This window comes from Chrysochloris asiatica, unplaced genomic scaffold, assembly GCF_000296735.1.
Source record: "Chrysochloris asiatica unplaced genomic scaffold, ChrAsi1.0 scaffold00276, whole genome shotgun sequence".
In the NCBI taxonomy this organism is placed as follows: Eukaryota; Metazoa; Chordata; class Mammalia; order Afrosoricida; family Chrysochloridae; genus Chrysochloris; species Chrysochloris asiatica.
The window spans coordinates 3,677,101-3,693,857 of NW_006408794.1; the positions used below are offsets into that span (position 1 = coordinate 3,677,101).

Consider the following 16,757-nt stretch of genomic DNA (forward strand, 5'->3'; position numbering starts at 1 on the left):
AGTTTCTATGATAATAATTTAAACTTTCTGTGGCTTTCCTGGAGGTATTTTGAACACTAAGAGGAATTCTGTTTTGATGTTTAGACTTCTCTGACTTTATGAGTTGCACCTTGTTTCCAGGGAAACAGAGTAATTTAAATGCTTAAAATGAAAACAAACAAACAAACAAAACTTTAGGGGAACTTTGTTAAATCTACTGAGTGGATTTCTTCAGGAGCTTTCATCCCCGTTGTTCATGGCTGAATAATATTAGCTCAACTAATGGAAGTCTTGATCACATGACACATGAGTCCCATCAGCTCCCTTCCTTAGCATAGATAAATCAGAAAACAGTCTTAAAGGTTAGTTTTTAGTTTTTCTTCTCTTTCCTGAAGTTTTCTTTTTAAAAACTTCTATTCTTCATGACCTGGGACATTTTCTATTTCTGACTAGCTGGTCCCTTTTTCAGTATTGTCTCTAGTGAGAGTTCAAGAAGCAAATGGATCCATAGACTAATTTGGAGAATTGATGTACATAGTTTACTGTGTACATATATGCATGACTGAATATGTGTATATAATAAGCCAATTACTTCTCTTTATAATTTGTATTGGTAGGCAAACTATGGACAAGAAGTATGAAGGTTGCTTACAACATTCTACATAAGTTAGGTACGAAACAAGAACCTATGGTGCGGCCTGGAGATAGGGTAAGTGTGATTTAATTCTTTCATGACCAAGTTATATTCTGCTTTGAAGTTTGTTTTTTTATAAAATGTCTTTTTAATAATGGAAGGAATGCTGAAATCAAGGGGAACATTTTTTTCAGGTAGTCTAGATTTTGGTACTGTATTATTTTTATACAGTGATGTGGGCCACATATGCCCCAAGTAGACTCTGGTGGTAGGATGATGGGCAGGGTGAGGCCCACTTCTTCATGCAGTTCTACAGGTCCCTGCCTGTGTGTGCATGTACTACAACTGGGATGCAACCCATGAAACCTGAGAAGCTGACAGTGTTGGTGAGGGGATATATGTGAGCAATCAATGATTGGATCTGCAAAATATACAGGTGTCCTGGTGTGGCATTGTAGGATAAGCAGTGGATTGCTAACTACAAGCTGGCAGCTCAAACCCACCAGCTCTCCTCAGAAACCATATACCGGGTCACTATGAGTCAAAACTGACTTGACAGCACTTAACAACAACAATTACTACTGCTACTAAATAAGGTTTTGTAAACATTTACTATAAATTAGAAAGGATTATGTTTAATGATATGTCATTTAATCTTTACTATACAACTCCATGAGCTAAATTCCCTATTTTTATATACAAAAGGACACCCAGGCTTTAGGGAGGTTGAGGTTACATGTCCTGCTATTAGAAAAGTATATCTATCTAATAAATCTCATAGCCAACACTTACAGTTACATGTCTGTCAGTCTTAAAACTCCAGGGTCTTAACCACTGCCATATAAATGTACTTCTTACGTCATGGACCAGCCAAGAACAACAGTTATACTTAAAACTTTATGTTTTTAACATTAATTAGTGAAAAAGGCCTTCTTGGCAGCAAACTTTTCTCACTGTTAAATTTCTTGATAATAGGTTACTGTCTTTCATTGGAAAGTCTATTTTATTTTTAAAATAAAGTTATGGAAGATGGGCATTAGTATTTCCATTTTAATATTGACTCAGAACATGCAAGAATGGTGTCCAAGCTTTACAGACAAGTCTAAATGTGGGGGTGAGTGTAGAAACCAGTTTCTTGTCTGCCAATATAACACCTTTTTTTTTTACTACATGCTGTTAAATAGCTTAAAGATCCCAAAACTTGGTTATCTTTCCTATACCCAAAGGGTTTCCTATTTATTATTTTAAAATATTTTGAGCCCCATAGAACAGAGAACTACTTTTCTTAATTTACCTTTAAGCTGTTCATGTGGTTAGTATCTGGCATTGGTATATGAATAATTGTTAAATAAGCTCACATAATTATAGTATTTAGTTAACAACAACCTCCTGTTGGAATAAATGGAAATCTTACTCTCTTTGAAAATAATTTTTTAATAAAGTGCAATTTTTCCCCCAAAAATGAAATTCTAATCCCTAGCAGAAAATTACAGACATTTTTCATGTGGATGCCTTCTGTTAAAGCAATTTGGAGAATTAATTCTTAGGTTTCAGAAAAGATCATTTGTAATGTCTAAAACTAAATACTCAGACATTAAGAGCTATGGAAGATATAAAGATATATCACATGCAACGTCTGTCTTCAGCAAGCTTGTAGTACTAAAAAAACATGTAAAGACTTTAAAAATAGCCTTTATATGAATTAGAAAGCTTTAAAGGTCCCCCCAAAAGAGATACTAAGAGGTGTACTGAGCTGTCTGGGAAGGAGAAAGATTTTGTTCACATTGGGGAGCCTCTGGGACTCTAAGAAGGCTTCTCTTGGTCAGTTAGTAGGAAATATTGTGGAAAAGGAAGTAAGGTAGAAAAGTCTGTGGTGTGCAGAAGATGGTGTCATTTGCCTGGATCGTTGAGATGGCTATTTGAAGATCAGTGGAAGGACTGTTGAAGACAGGTAGATTGGAATCTTTTTAACATGAAAGGTTTCAATACAAAGTTCAGTGTTGTGTCTTCCAGCTTCTGATACGCTGTAGTACTTTAAAGATAACTTAGTACAATGTAGCGTAGAGGGAATACAGAGAATCCTTAAAAAGAATTTAAGACTGTATGGGTTTATAAAAACTCTGCACTTGTGTATTTTTACAGTATTGTGCTGTGGTTACTGTGGAGTCTAACAATATGACAGGATTTGTGACTGATTCAGATATAAAAGGAAACCTTAATACGAATAAGTGCAAATACCTTATTGTTAAAACAAAACAAAGCAAAAATTTGTTTTGCAATTTAGAGTCCAAAAGAGCATTGCTTCCATTATAGTAAAGTAAAATGTTTATTATAGTTGAATGATGAATATTACTATATCATATAAATATATCATACAAGATTTTTGGTTCTGGAAACCCACCTAGTTCCCAACAGGAACCTGAAATTAATACTAAAGCTCTCTTTTGCTAACAGTGTTCCAGTTAGGTTTTAATACCAAGCAAGACTTACAGTTTTGCCAATTTAATTATATAAAAACTTGCTTGATTACATTTTTCTTTTCAAACAATTCAAAGGATATATGAGGAGACATCAAAGAGTTTCAATTCCATTTTTCCACAAACTTTTGAAGTCACCTCATATATAATTGAAATACTACATAATATATAACAGGGTTGTTGTTTCTTTAAGTTTCAGAAGTTTTTGTATTTTTTTCCTTTGTAGAGGATTTTTATGTTATTTTAAAGTAAATATATTCCCTAATTTCAAGAATGCCATGTAGGAAGAAAATCGACACAGAATCTAAACCTTAATTTGTGTCCACCAACTGTCTATGTTGGAAAAATTGTCATTAGGGCCATATTTAAAATATGGCCTGCTTCCTTCTGGATACCATCTTAATATTTTGAAGCCAACTTGCTTATTTAGATCCTGGAAATTAGACTGTCATGTCCAACTGTGCATGGCAGAATCAGTAACTCCTAGGTAGAACGTTTTGAAAAATAAAACAGATAAATTCCAGAATGAAATAATGCAGAAATAGTATGTGTATTCTAACTCGGTTTTTATGTCTGTTTGGAAACATGCTGTAGTTAAGGAAGAGTATCACAAATGTAACGCAGCAAGTGAATTTCAGATTCAAAATAGAGGCACGTTCTACAAAGCATAATGGAGAATCCAGAAATACGACTTTCTGTTCAAAGCTCCTATCATAAATGAAGTTTTCTAAAACTAGAGACTAAAGAAGGATTGCTTAATAAGTATCATTGGGTAACAAGGGAGCAAGATTGGTTATACATTAAATTAGTTACACAGCAAATACAGAAATTAACTTCAGACGAGTTAAATGGTTCACAATTTTTAAAAGTCTAAGAAAATTGGATAAAAGCTTTGTTAAACAAGTGGTAATAGCTTAAAAGAAAAGTTTGACAAGATTGCATGAACATTAAATATGTGCACATATAAAAATATAATAGAAAATATATCCAGATGTATTTTCATACAATTTGGCAAATGTAACAAAGAGTTCATGCTATAAAATATACATTTTTCAATTATTTAAGTCTTAGGGAAAATATGAAGTGAAAATCATTTTATGAGGAATAATAATTATAATCAGTCGCATGGAAAATAATTCTTACAGTGGTCATAGACACAAATTGTCACATTATTACAATATACCTTGTTAAAGACTATCAGCAAACATTAAAATAATGATATCCGTTACTTAATGATAATTTAAATTAGTCATACTTTTAGAACGCCATGATTGACATTTTACTTTTCTCATTTTTCTATTATGTGGAATATGTGAGATAAACACATTCTCTCATTTGATTGTCACCACAGCACTAAGATAAAGGTTTTGTTAGTACTTTCATATTTCAGAGAAGAAAACAAATTTAGAGAGGTTAAAAGTGTCTAAGACCATAAAGATAAACACTGGCTAGTATGGGATCTGAACCGAGCTCTGTCTGTTTTCTAGATCCCAAGATACGCTGTCTTCTTGTTGTCCAGGAACCTTATCAAGTGAGGAAGACTTTATATAAAGAAAAGAATTATCCACAAAACTTACTGAAACTAGTGAATAAACAAAATCGTATATACAGTATTGTTTCATTTATGTAAAGAATAGCCAGATAGATAGTAGATAGACAGATATGGAATGTGATACACAAAAGCTAAGATCGTTTGTATTCTGGTAACAGTGTTATAAACAAATAAACCACTGCCCTCAATTGATCCTGATTCATGGTAACCCTACAGAGGACAAAGCAGAACTGTGCCTTAGGGTTCAAAAGACTATAAATCTTGGAGAGCTGACAGCCTCATCCTTCTCCTGCGGAGTGGCTGGTTGGTTTGAGCCACTGACCTTGTGGTTAGCAGCCCAGTACTTAGCCCACAGCACCACCACAACTCCTTCAACAATACTATTTGTTGTTGTTAAGTACCGTGGAGTTGGTTTCGACTCATAGTGACCTTGCACAGGGTTTCCAAGGCTGCAGATATTTATGGGAGAAGAAAACCTATCTTTCTCCCGCAGAACAGCTGGTAGTTTCGAACTGCTGACCTTGAGGTTAGCAGCCCGATTCGTAACCACTACACTACCAGAACTCCTTCAACAGTACTATAGCTAACAATTTTTAATAGTTGTCCTTCTCATAAGTAAAAGTAAAAGTGTATTTTTTTTGTTAAAGCAATGCATTTTTAAAAAATAACACCTAATTTTTATTCCAGCATCCATTTTTATTTAAATTTTTAATCCCAGTGCTTACAGAAGGTTGTCTTTTTATGATATTTAAAAAGCAGAATGTGGTATGTAACATTGTAAATGTATTGGAAACCTTTACGTGTTCTAATTTGTCTTCATAAGAACTGAGAAAATTTCATTTCACTAAGTCTTCTAGATTACTGGTGATGAACCCCTTCTGCTTTGTTTCTTTGGGCTTGTCTGTTTCAGGTTGCACTGGTCTTTCCTAACAATGATCCTGCTGCTTTCATGGTAGCGTTTTATGGCTGCTTACTTGCTGAAGTTGTTCCTGTCCCCATTGAAGTGCCACTTACAAGAAAGGTAAAGAGTTCATAATTTCACTAAAGCCTATTAAAGAGAAATAATAGGTTCTCATGCAATTCCATGCTCTCTTACGAGGTAAGTGGGGCTTCGAACCAGTTCATTCCTGTTCCACGCCCTGATGAAAATTTGTCTTTCTGCCCAAATAAACTGAATCGGAATCTACATTTTAACAATATCCCTCTGTGATTCTTAAGTATTTCTGAGGATTGGATTGAACTCTACATTTGGGGATAGTATATCTGAGTTGGAAATGCAAATTCTCATCCAAGCATCAAACTGGAATCTATTGGTTTGAATTCCTGGAAGTAAGAATGTGCAGATAGCTTACAGTGGGTTTTTGTCTCAACTGGAGATGGATCAAGATATGCACTGTTACTCTTTCATTGTTTCCGAGACTGTAATGGTTCCCATCAGTTATCTCCATAAAGGGAGCATGGCATATACAGCTTGATTTAACTGCAGGATTCACCAGGAGACACTTCTCAGAGGTAGAGTTTATGTTTATTTGGTAACAGAACATTGAGCTAAATAAATAATCTCAGTCGGTAAAGCAAGTGTTTGCGTTATCTTGTTGCTTAGTATCCTGGGTACTACAAATCTGGATCAATAATGAATTTCTCTTTCTTTCTCTCTTTCTGTCTCCTTCCCTCCTATCTTTCTTTTTTTAATTGTCACTTGGGTGAAAGTTTACATAGCAAATTGATTTTTCCGTTCAGTAATTCTTATACATTTGGATTGGTGGTATTGATTGCAGACCCCTCCGTGTAGCAGCACTCTCCCACTTCCTCCTTTGGTGTACTATTTCCATTCATCTATCTGCCCAATCCCTTCCTGCCTTTTGACTTGTAGCTCTGGGCAGATTTTGACCTCTTAACCTGGCATGGTTGATTTTTCTAAAGAGTGTTGTACCTCCCTGTTGTTCTTGTTCACATCATATACCTGCCTGTTGTTTGACTGAAAGTTGAGCCACCTGGGTGGCTTGAAAGGGTTCAAAGGTGACTATGGGCTGTGGTCTCAGGTTCTACCAGTCTCCATTAGACTAGTTGTTTTTGAGTCAGTTTATGAGTTCATGAGTCAATTCTGACTCATAGCCACCCTGTATAATGTTTCTGAGGGTCTTCTGGTAAGTTTGAACCTTGCAGATCAACTGGTCATTTTTATGATTTTGAGTTTTGTACCACATTTTTCAAACATTCTATCCAGTATCTTGTAATAGTCAGCATTAGTGGCCAGGCACCATCTAGTTCTTATGGCCTCAGGATCCTGTAGACTAAGGTTCATGTGGTCCAGTACTCCTTTGGACCAGTTGCTTTCTTGTGTCTTTGGTTTTCTTTACTTTTCTTTGTTCCAGATAGAGAGAGACCAATAGTTGCACCTTAAAAGATCCAAGTCACTACTCACCCAGGTAGGTTTTAGAATCATCATGTCCCCTGAGATTATGGTCCCAAGCCCCCTGGCCCAGTGATTCATCCCCTCAAGGTGTTTGGTTATATCTAAGAAGTTGCCCCTGTATGCTCTACTATATTCATGGATATAGTCAAAGCACATATGTTGTTGTTGTTAGTGACATTGAGTCTTCCGACTCATAGAAACCTTGTATAAGGTTTCCAAGGAGCAGCTTGTGAGTTTGAACTATCAACGTTGCAGTTCAAACTGACCTTTCTGCCTAGAGCTTATCTTACACCAGGACTCCATAGCACATATAAATACATAGAAATATCCTCTGTCAAGGGTATTTACTGTATTACTGGGTATAGTTCCATTTGTCTTCCCACCCTTTTCACCCTGAGTGACTATCTATGTATCCGTTTGTATATCATAACTGTTATTGCAGGATTAGGTATGTAACAGTGTTTACCTTCGTTGCTTTAACTCTGTGCTTCTCCCTGTCTTCCTTTACCTGGATCATTTTGTACTAACCGATAAATTGCCTTTTCCTTCACCCAAGTCAACTCAACAACACTCAATAGTATAATGCAATACCCTCAAGTTAGTGATGTGCCCACAGTTCCCTTTCCATACATGTTAACCTTCAAAGAATGTTTCTTTCTGTGTATAAACCTTTTCCTGACTTTTTACAGTAGTGTTCTCATGCAGTATTTGTTGCTTTGTGATTGATTTATTTAACTCAGCATGTTCTCTAGGTTCATCCATTTTATAAGGTGTTTTGCAGGTTCATCTCTGTTGTTTAACTTTGCATAGTATTCCATTGTATATGTATACCAGAGTTTGTTTTTTCATTCATTCATTGATGGGCACTTAAGTTGTTTCTATCTTTTTGCTGTGATGAACGTGAGTGTGCATATATATCATCTGTTCATGTCATGTCTCTCCTCTAAAATAAATAACCTGGGCATAGGATTGCAGGATAATATGGCATTTGTATTTACAATTTTTTGTTGTTTTCCACAGTGGTTGCCCCATTTGACAGTCCCAATAGCAGTGTATGAGGGTTCTAATCTCTCCACACCCTCACCAGCATGTGTTGTTTTCTGTCCTACTGAACTTTGCTATTATTGCAGGCGTGAGATCGTATCTAGTTGTTTTGATTTGCATCTCTAAATGGCTAACGGGAGTCCTAGTGTGGTGATGTAGGATAAGTGCTAAGCTCCTAACCACCAGGCCTGTGGTTCAAATCTAGTAGCCATTCTTTGGAAACCCTATACAAGCTCTCTATGAACTGACTCCACATCACTTAACAACAACAGTGGCTGATGATCATGAGTATTTCTTCATGTGTTTGATGGTCACCTGAATGCCGCCTTTGGTGAAGTATCTGTTTTCTCTCTGCCCAGTTTTAAATTAGGTATTTTTGTTTTTGAGGTGTTAAAGTTTTATATAAATGTTTGATGTTTTTGTTGTTATGTGCTGTGGAGTCGGTTCTGACTCATAGCGACCCTGTACAGGGTTTCCGAGGCTGTAAATCTTTACGGGAGCAGAAAGCCTCTTTCTCCCGTGGAACAGCTGGTAGTTTCGAACTGCTGACCTTGCGATTCACAGCCCAATTCGTAACCACTACACTACCAGAGCTCCTTAAATGTTTGACATTAGTACCTTGTTAAATATATCATTGACGAATATTTTTTTCCCAGTCTGTGGGTTCTCTTTTCACTCTTTTGCAGAAATGTTTTGATGCACATAAGCATGTAATTTTTAGAAGGTCACATTTGTCTAGTTTATGTCCTGCTGTTTATACATTTTTGTTTATGTTTAATAGTCTATGTATACCATAAATTAGGATCCGTAGTTTGCCCCTGTTTTCTCTTTGATGATCTTTATAATTTTAGGTTTGACCTTTAGATCTTTGATCCAACTTCGTACACGTAACCAAACTCCTCAAGGGAATGAGTTCTTGGGCTAGGGGCTCAGGACGATAATCTCAGTGGGCATGCTAGTCAAATGGCATAACATACTCCACAAATGTTCTTGAGTTAGTATTTGTATAAGCATTTTATCTCTTTGGTACTACTGTAAATGGTATTGTTTTCCTAGTGTCCTTTTCAGAGTTCTCTTTGTTGGTGTAAAGGAATCGGACTGATTTTTGAACGTTGATCTGGTACCCTGCCACTTTCAATTAGTTCCAGTAGTTTTCTTGCTGAGTCTTTGGGATTTTCTAGGATCATATCTGCAAATAGAGATCGTTGTATTTCCTTGTTACTAATCTGAATGCTTTTAGTTCCTATTCTTGCCTTACTGCACTGGCTAGAACTTCCACTGCAACGTTGAATAAAAGTGGTGATAAAGTTACATCATTGTATAATTCACAGAGGGAATGCTTTTCAGTCTCTCTCCATGGAGAATAATGTTGGCTTTTGGGTTGTTATTAAATACCATCGAGTCAGTTCCAACTCATGGCCACCTTGTGTAGGGTTTCCGAGGAACAGGTGGTGGGTTTGAACTGCTGCCTTGTGATTCTCAGTCCAGTGTAATTCTATAGTACCACACCAAGAGTCCATGACCTTTGTATATATGTGCTGAATTATGTTGGAGAATTTCCCTTCTGTTTCTATTTTGTTGAGAATCAAGAAGGAATGTTATATTTTATCAAATGCCTTTTCTTCATGAGTTGATAAAATCATGTGGTTCTTTTGTTTTATTTAAATTATTCTGATTATTTCCTAATGTTGAACCATTCTTGTATACCTGTTATGAATCCTACTTGGTATGTGATGTGTTTTTGTTGTTTTGTTTTGTTTTTATATAATACTAGAATTCTGTTGGCTAGAGTTTGTTGAGGATTTTTGTATCTGTGTTCATAAGGGATACTGGTTTATTATTTTCTTTTTTTGTGCTGTTTTTGCCAGGCTTTGACATCAGAATTATGCTTGCTTCATAGAATGAGTTTGGTGGTATACCCTGTGCTCTCATGTTCTGGAATAGTTTGAGTAGAATTAGTCAGCTCTTCTCTGAATGTTTGGTAGAACTCCCCAGAGAAGTCATCTGGGACAGGAATTTTTATTTTTAGGGATGAAGGGTTTTTGTGTTTTGTTTTTAATGGCCTCTTTAATTTTCCTTTTGTTATGAGTCTCTTTAAATTTTCAGCTTCAGTCCGTGTTAGTTACTTAGGTTATGTGTTTCAATAAATTTGTTCATTTCTTCATCTAGTTTTGTTGTTAGGTGCCATCAGTCTGTTCCAAGGCTTAGCAACCTGTGCACAACAGAGTGAAGCACTGCTTACTCCTGCCCCATCCTCACAGTTGTTCTTTCAGGGTTTCTAATTTGTTGAAGTGCAGTCTCTTTTAGTATTCTGTTTCTATTTTAATTTCAATTGGTTTATTTGTGGTGTCACCCATTTCATTTCTTATTTGTAATATTATGCATTTTCTTTTTTTTCCCCCTTCATTTAAATTTGTCACTGTTTTGTCAGTTCTGTTATTCTTTTCAAAGAACCAATTTCTAATCTTGTTAATTCTTTCTGTTATTTTCCTGTTTTCTGTTTCAAACATGTTTGCTCTAATCTCTGTTGTTTTCTTAAGAATACAGGCTCCTTTTTTCTAATTTTTGAAGTTGTTGGGTTATAGATTTTGGTTGTTTATGTATGCATTTATTACTATAAATTATTTTGAGCACTGCCTTTGCTGTGTTCCAAAGGTTTTTAGTATGTCGTGGTTTCATTCTTATTTGCTTCTTGGAATGTTTTGTTTCTTTTCTTAACAGTAATTTATAAGCAGGGTGTTATTTAATTTCCATGTACTTGATTTTTTTCCCCCTTGGTCTTCCTATTTTTGATTTCTAACTTTTCAGCATTGTAATCTAAGAAGATGCTTTGTAGTATTTTTATGTTTTTATATTTCTTGAGGCTTGCTTTGTGGGATAACCTGTAGTCTATCTGGAGAATCTCCATGTGCACAGGAAAAGAATGCAAATTGAATTTTCATTGGGTGGAGTGTTCTTTGTATGTTAATGATGTCAAACAGGTTGAACATGTTGTTTAAATCTTCTGCATCTTTGTTGAGTGACTTTCCATTTGTTCTATCCTTCATTCAAAGTGGTATGCTTAAAGTTACCTACTATTTCCTTATGGGGTTGTCTGTTTCTCTTCTCAATCCTGCTAATGTTTACTTTATGTCTCTTGGGACTGTTTCATTTGGTATGTAGACATTAGTTACGATTATGTCCTCTTGTTGATCTGACCCTTAAAGCACTGTATAATGCCCTTCTTTGCCCATTATGATGGGTTTTGTCCTGGATTAGTTTTCTAGTTAACCATAATCTTAAAATCTAATCGGGAAAAACATTATGTTCTTCTTTGGTTTATGTTTAATTTAGGGGATAGAGGTTCCTAGATTTAAAAAGAAGAAGAAAACACTAACTCAAATTGGCTCTTGTATTCTCTAAACAATAGGGTCAGCGTTATAATTTGGAAGAATTGACATCCTAAGCAGTATATGGAAACAAGATTTAAATCAGTGGTTCAGTATATCCACACAAACACGTTATTATTGTTATTAGTAACATGCTCACACCTCAATTATCAGCATGGTTGTTGTTGTTTTAAGTGCCTTCGAGTCAGTTCCGACCCATAGTGACCCTGTACAGGGTTTCTGAGGCTGTTAATCTTTACGGGAGCAGAACGCCTCATCTTTCTCCCACGGAGCGGATGGTAGTTTCTAACTGATGGCCTTGAGGTTCTCAGCCCAATTCGTAACCACTATGCTACCAGAGACAATTTTTACAAAACCAACTGTTTTTTGGAATCTAACCATCAGCATGGTTAGATTCCAAAAAAACAGTTGGTTTTGCAAAAATTGTCACCTTGTGAAAAATCTGACCACATCTGATCACAAAATACAGGGTGACTATGTCATTACCTAATTGCCAAATAATATTATTATGTAACTGTCAAATCATATCAGTACACCAAACCACTGAGAATCATGGCGCACCCAAGTTGGTACCGTCTTAACCCTCACAGCCAGCGTTAATTCCAGCATAGCACCTCAGCATTTGTTACTGCCAGGCATGTATCATTAAAATAGAAAAATAGTAAGGTAGTAGCTGTTTTACTATTGTAAATATGAAATATCTGATAATAAGATAGTCATATGTAAGGAATAAGTATAATGATATGGCATATATTTTAATAATTATCTTTTGACCATCAAGTGTATCATTTAGACTTACCTATTTTAAATTTATAACATGGTGTCTTCCAAATCATAGTGAATTCTCACAGTAAAATCATGTGAATGTTGAAAAAAGGGGAATGGTCATTTTCCGAAAAAGTTTGTGTACCACTGTCTGATTGACACAAATGTCATACTGTTACCTGAAAAGGTAGAGGCTTAATTTCAAAGGCTTCTGATAAAAGAAATTTAATCTAGGCCGTTATATCATTCACACGGACACATTGTATTCAGAACCTTTGAAGTTACAAAGTCCAGTATCTTTTGGTGTGAGCCAGTAGAGAGATAAACAGTTCAGTTTAATTGTAGTAGAAGCCTTTCTAATTCTGGGCAAATGTTAAATTGTAGCACTGATAAGTGAGGGAAGGCTAGTGCCTGGTCAGTGGGGCATGCTTTATTCTGTCACAGTGAGACCATTTGCTAAGAGGAGAGCCGTGTGTGCAGTACAGAAATTAGAGTAGAGCAGTTTGTGAGAAGTCACAGATGTGTGTGTGCTTGGTCAGAACAAGTGGAATGTGACCGTGGGGGCCGTGTGATTAAGAACTGTGTGGAAGCCATCATAGAGTAGATTTTTCCTTTGTGCCTTGTCAGTCTTCCGTGTACTTTTCTGCATGTCTTAGATGTCAATAGGCTGCAATTTGTACAGGTGGTGGGGTCAAGGGGAAGTCAAGAACGACCACGTGTTTCATAGGTAGGGCCTTTCCCAAAACACAGGAAAGAGAGTTTCTACTCGATGACCTCTAGTACTTGTCACTGTATTACAATGGGGACCAACGCACCCATAGAATTCAGAAGAAAAGTTCTCTTCCTGTCATGACATCATGAGAGGTTTTCTTGTTGGAAAAACATAACCATAAGATTACTTTGTTTATAAACGTTTCAAATGATGCAAGGAGCTGCGTATTTTGGCTCAGATACTTTTAACTCTAGAGTATAATGGTTCCGCGTAATGGTTACAAGTTGGGCTGCTGACCTCAAAATCAGCAGTTCAAAACTTCCAGCTGTTCTGCAGAAGAAAGATGAGACTTTCTGCTCCTGTCAAGATTTATAGCCTTGGAAATCTTATGCAGGTACACCACCAAACAACCAGTCTTGAATAGGAGGCCTGGTGTGGTGCTGTGGCCTAGTGCACTGGACTGCAAAGTTGGTTTGAACTACGAGATCAAGCTCACCAGTCACATTGGAAACCGTATGCAGGAGTAACTTGATGCACTGAACAGCAACAGTCTTTACAGGACTGTGTTTAAATAAAGAAATGATATTTTTTATTTAGTTACTAATTCAAATGGATGATGAAATATGGGAATCTTTTATATTTCCCCTGTCTAGTTCTATAGGAATATGGTGGCTCCAAAAGATGAGAACTACAAGATAGGTGGTTGAGCCTACCAGCCACTCCTTGAGAGAAATATTGAGGATTTCTGCTCCTGCAAAGATTGACAGACTCAGAAATCCTATGCAGGATGGCTATGTGTTGGTACCTACTCAAGAGCACTTTACAACAACAAACAATTTTTTAGCTACTAGGGCTATCCAAAATTAAAGGGCCTAAAGAGAGCCACATTTTCTGAATCCAAAATATTGTTTAATATAAACCTAACTGAGCAGTTTAGTCCTCATACTCCTTTATTTATTCTCTGTTGTAACTCCTGGGGTGGGAGGAAACATCTTACTTTTCCTTACTGTTATGGAGTTGGCCCAGACTTGCGGTGATGCACATTGGAATGAAAGACTGCCAGCTCTTGTGTCATCCCCATGACGAATTGTGGATCACAATTACGCTGTGATCCGTAGGGTTTTCATTGTCGGATTTTCAGAAGTAGATTTCCAGGACTTTTTTATTACTCTACCTTAACCTGGAGGCTCTACTGAATCCTATTCAGCATCATTGTTGTGGCTATTAAGTGCTGTCGAGTCAGTTCCAAGTCATAGTTACCCTGTATAAGATGTCTAAGGTGCAGTTGGTGAGTTTGAACCACCGACCTTGTGATTCAAACCAACCTTGAGGTGGAGTGCGGATCCTGTGGTACCACACCAGGATTCCATGTAGTTTATATTGCTCAGAAATTGTTCCCATGTAACTATAGCATTATTATTGTTAAGTCCGTTCCAACCCATAGCTACTGTGTTTATGGTTTCTGAGGAGCAGCTGGTGAACTTGAACTGCCGACCTTGCGGTTCAAATGACTTTGCAGTCCAGCACATTAACCCACAGCGCCATACCAGGACCATCATGTTGTTGTTGTTGTTAAGTGCCGTCGAGTCGGTTCCGACCCATAGCGACTCTGCATAGGGTTTCCAAGGAGCAACTGATGAGCTTGAACCACCGAGCTTGTAGTTCAAATGGCTTTGCAGTCTGGCGCATTAACTCACAGCACCACATAGCAACACATAAAGCTGCATGTCGTGGCCATGTCCCCGATGTGGGAAGAAGTACCACTGGACCACCAAATGGAAACAGTTGGCTGCTAACTAAAAGCTTGATGATTTGTGTCCACCTAAAGGAGTCCTCTGGAGTCCTGGTGTGGTGCTGTGGGTTAATGTGCCAGACTGCAAAGCATTTGAACCACAGGGTCGGCAATTCAAGCTCACCAGTTGCTGCCCAGAAACCCTATATAGGGTTGCTATGGGTCGGAACCGACTCGACAGCACTTTACAACAACAACAAAGGTACCTGGTAGTGTAGTGGTTATGAGTTGGGCTGCTAACGTCAAGGTCAGCAGTTCGAAACTGCCAGCTGTTTATGGGAGAAGGATGAGGCTTTCTGGTCCCTTAAAGACTGACAGCTTCGGAAACCCTATACAAGGTTGCTGTGAGTCGGAACCAACTCCATGGCACACAACCTCCAACCCCCACCAGCAGCACCTCAGAAGACAGGGCTGTTGAGAAAGAGTCACTGAAACCTCTCTGGAGCACTGTCCTCATGTGACAACCGTGGAAGTGGAATCCACCCAGTAACCACTGGCCTCTAGTTACATTTTCCTCTAAGGGACTCAGATGAGCGTAAATTAGTGTTCCTGTGATAAGTGGGTTCTGGAATGAAGACGGAGAAGGTAGATCAGCTACTTGTCTATATCACAACAGGGACTTGAGGGCATCATTGCAGAACTGGAAAATGTAAAACCTGCCATTAAAACCCTCTCTCGATGGTGATTGTGCTTGTCTCATGATGCCAGACTGTAGCTAAGAAGGAAGGAATGCAAACCTCTTAACCACACGGTGCAAGAAACAGTTGGTAAAATCCTTAAAATAAGGCATGGACTTGTGCATATTCTAAGTATAACAGGAGCGCAGGGACAAGATGAGTCAGGAGAATGAACGTCCCAGTTGCCCTTGGGCTTTTCTGTGTGCACCTGAGCAGTAAAGTAGCAGGGCAGCCATAGGCCAAGTGGAGTTACTGCTCCTTACATGGTTTCACTGCAGAGGGAAGTCTCTCTCCTACATCTATGGAAATTACCTTTGATTTCCTTAGAATTCTACATATATTATTAGTTTACTTTGATAAAGGTTTAACATTCTGTTAAAATGAAATATTCCACGAAGGACTGTTATTAATGCCTTGCCGTGTATAACTTCATGTCTACAGTTATATGGTACTTTTTTCCTGGGAGCTAAATTCAAAAAAGGAAATTGGAAGACCATAGAAACCTTCAGAGACAGAGTGATGGAAAAAGGTGGGGGGATGAAGGGAACGGCTAATGGCCAGCTTTGAGGGCTTCTTTGGGGTGAAAACTCAAACTGAAGTATATATTGGCATGTCTAATTGGTGGCGGAATGTGTGTGTGTCCATTATGTGTGTGTGTGAGTGTATGTATGTATATTGAGGGTGATAGGTGAAACAAGATTGTTCAGCTATCAAACATTATTGAAGTGAGATGAGAGGACATGGAGTTTCATTGTACTCTAACTTTGTGCATGAAAATTGCCATTACAAATTAAAATTAATGGACAAAAGACCAATAAATTAAAACATTGTAGCCTTGTATTGATAAAGACAATCGTTTTATATCCTGTTTCTTTGATCCAGGTTGGTTACATCACCTTACTCACCTTTAAACTTACTATTAGTCCAGAGTCTATTTTATGTTGATTGTGTAAGGTTCATCTTTCCATTGCCCTCCATATTTGGCTTTACGCTACCTCCTGGGAGCTCACATACTGTCAAGTTAGCACTTTGAGTAGGCAGGAGATGAAATTGGATGAACACTAGCTTGTAGTTTGGAGGCCACAAATACAAAATGAGTTCATGAGAGATGACTTCATGAACTTACTTTACATTTATTAGAAAATCCTTTTTATGAAGATGATTGATGATTCTGATGGAAAGACTTGGATGGGGTGCACTGCATAAATGTATAATGACATATCCATCCTGTTCTGTTCAGTCAGGGACACTTGAGAAGTTACTGGCAGACTAACTGCTTAACAAAGAGAATTTCTAGAAAGTGACAAAATGAGCCAGCAA

The 16,757-nt window shown here is 37.4% G+C and overlaps 1 protein-coding gene across 1 annotated transcript in view; it reads left to right on the forward strand.

The window, feature by feature from the left end:
• Window positions 1-16,757, forward strand: part of DIP2C (DIP2 disco-interacting protein 2 homolog C (Drosophila)) — a 631,911-nt gene that overhangs the window by 427,713 nt on the left and 187,441 nt on the right. Inside the window, exons 9-10 of the mRNA XM_006874421.1 lie at window positions 597-688; window positions 5,553-5,663. Of these exons, the coding sequence (XP_006874483.1) occupies window positions 597-688; window positions 5,553-5,663 (203 nt within the window). The remainder of the gene's footprint in view (window positions 1-596; window positions 689-5,552; window positions 5,664-16,757) is intronic.